Source organism: Babylonia areolata, chromosome 4, assembly GCF_041734735.1.
Source record: "Babylonia areolata isolate BAREFJ2019XMU chromosome 4, ASM4173473v1, whole genome shotgun sequence".
NCBI classification, from domain to species: Eukaryota; Metazoa; Mollusca; class Gastropoda; order Neogastropoda; family Buccinidae; genus Babylonia; species Babylonia areolata.
In genome coordinates this window covers 33,068,533-33,070,460 of record NC_134879.1, presented here as the reverse complement: position 1 = coordinate 33,070,460, position 1,928 = coordinate 33,068,533, and the positions used below count along the sequence as shown (strand labels likewise).

Genomic DNA, 1,928 nt, shown 5'->3' with positions numbered 1-1,928 from the left:
AAATATGCATTTTCACTTAACCCACTCCCACCCCCAAATTTGTATTTGATCCCCAAATATGCATCTATTATTGACCCAAAATTATGCATTTCCATATGACTCCTGCAAATATTCATTTCCATTTGACCACACAAAACATGCATATTGATTGATACTTATATATAGGCCTATCTTCAGTCAAAAACCAAACTGTAAGCACTTTACAAACAAAGAGTCATTTGCACAACATGCTGCACACCTGGGCAGAACAGACTGACATCTGCCTTCAGGTGCTCGTCTTTCAGTTCCCATGTCATTCAATCACTCGCATGCACACAAGTGAAAAGAGTGGATTTTTCTTCAGAATTGTGCCAGAGACATCCCTTTTGTGTGTGTTTGTTTATCGTATCATCTGAATGACATGTGTCAAGACCTCTACTCAAGGTACTGTATTACTCTTTTTGTCACAACAGATTTCTCTGTGTGAAATTCTGGCTGCTCTGCCCAGGGAGTGCACCACCCCCTTTTTTTTTTTTTGCTCTTTTTTTTCTGCCTGTAATGTTATTTGTTTTTGTATCGAAGTGGATTTTCTACAGGATTCTGCCAGGGACAACCCTTTTGTTGCCATGGGTTTATTGTCTCATTCAAATGACTAGCATCCAGACAACCACTCAAGGTCTAGTGGAGGGGGAGGAGAAAATAGCAAATTACTGGCAACTGTGGGATTCGAACCAGCGCGATTAGATTCTCTGGCTTCCTAGGCGGATGAGTTACCACTGGGGCAACACAGTGTAGTGGAGGGGAAGAAAATTCTTGCTCTACCCTCAGCTTCTCTCGCTTCCCAGGTAGACCAGCACACATTTGAACCTCCCCTCACCCCCCCCCCTCCACCCCCACACCCCCACCCCCAAAGTGTGCAGTGTTGCATGGTGACGGAGGTGTTGTGCTGTGTGTGTGTGGACAGAAAGGGCAACACCGCGCTGCACGAAGCTGTCAGCCTGGGGGTCTCTGGTGCAGAGTGTGTGGACGCCCTGCTGGAGTGAGTGTCCCTTCAGCTTCCACTGTGCTTTGCAGTGGCTGTCTCTCTTCTTCCTGATTCTCCCTCTCTCTCTCTCTCTCTCTCTCTATCTCTCTCTGTCTCTGTCTTGTTCTCTGTCTGTCTGTCTTGTTTTGTTTTTCTCTTCATTGGAGATTGTTTGTTGTGAGTGATGAGCCTGTGGATACACAATTAATTTCCAATCACACGAATAAAGATGTATTTTACTGTAGATATTCCGCTTTCCATACCATAACCATCACCATCATTTGTTTCCAGTTGTGGTGCAGATCACACTGTGAAGAATGACAAGGGGGAAACGGCCTACGACCTGGCGTCCAAAGCAGGCTACGAAAACCTGGTGAAAAAATTTGCTGCCGCCTTGGGCCAGTCGCAGTTACAGAAGATGATACGGTCACGAAACATGGCAGAATGATGACCAGAACGATCTGAGAGGATTTTGCTCAAAGAAATCACACCCAGTGAAATCACTACCATCATCAGAGAGTGAGCAGACAACTAAAGGCATGCAGAAACGGGGGAGGGGCGGGAGGGGGTGGGGTTGGAATGATAGTAAAAAGAAAAAGATAAGCTGATGATTGAAGATGGTTGATGTGGGCAATGAATTCAGCGCCAACATAAATTTGTCAGCTTCTTTTTTTCTTTTTTTTTCTTTTTTTTTTTTTTTTAAAGATTTCTGAAAATTGCTGTAGGTTAACAGAAGAGTGAGGACAGTGTTTTTGAAACAAGTCACTTACATTCGTCTAAGTATCTGTCTGTCATGGTTTCTGACGTCAGGCAAAAAACTTCCTTTACCAGCCCATCACATGGTGGCACTGCTGTACAGAAATACTTCTCTAATCCTCTGCCAGTGATGATCACAGTTTGAATCAATTTGGCAGCCAGTAACTGT

At 44.2% G+C, this 1,928-nt stretch overlaps 1 protein-coding gene across 1 annotated transcript in view; it reads left to right on the top strand.

Annotated features, from left to right (window-relative positions):
• LOC143281661 (double zinc ribbon and ankyrin repeat-containing protein 1-like) overlaps positions 1-1,549 on the top strand; it is a 21,148-nt gene extending 19,599 nt beyond the window's left edge. The window contains exons 15-16 of the mRNA XM_076586907.1: positions 944-1,018; positions 1,295-1,549. Coding sequence (XP_076443022.1) covers positions 944-1,018; positions 1,295-1,451 — 232 coding nt within the window. The 3' untranslated portion in view covers positions 1,452-1,549. The remainder of the gene's footprint in view (positions 1-943; positions 1,019-1,294) is intronic.
• The last annotated feature ends 379 nt before the right edge of the window (positions 1,550-1,928 follow it).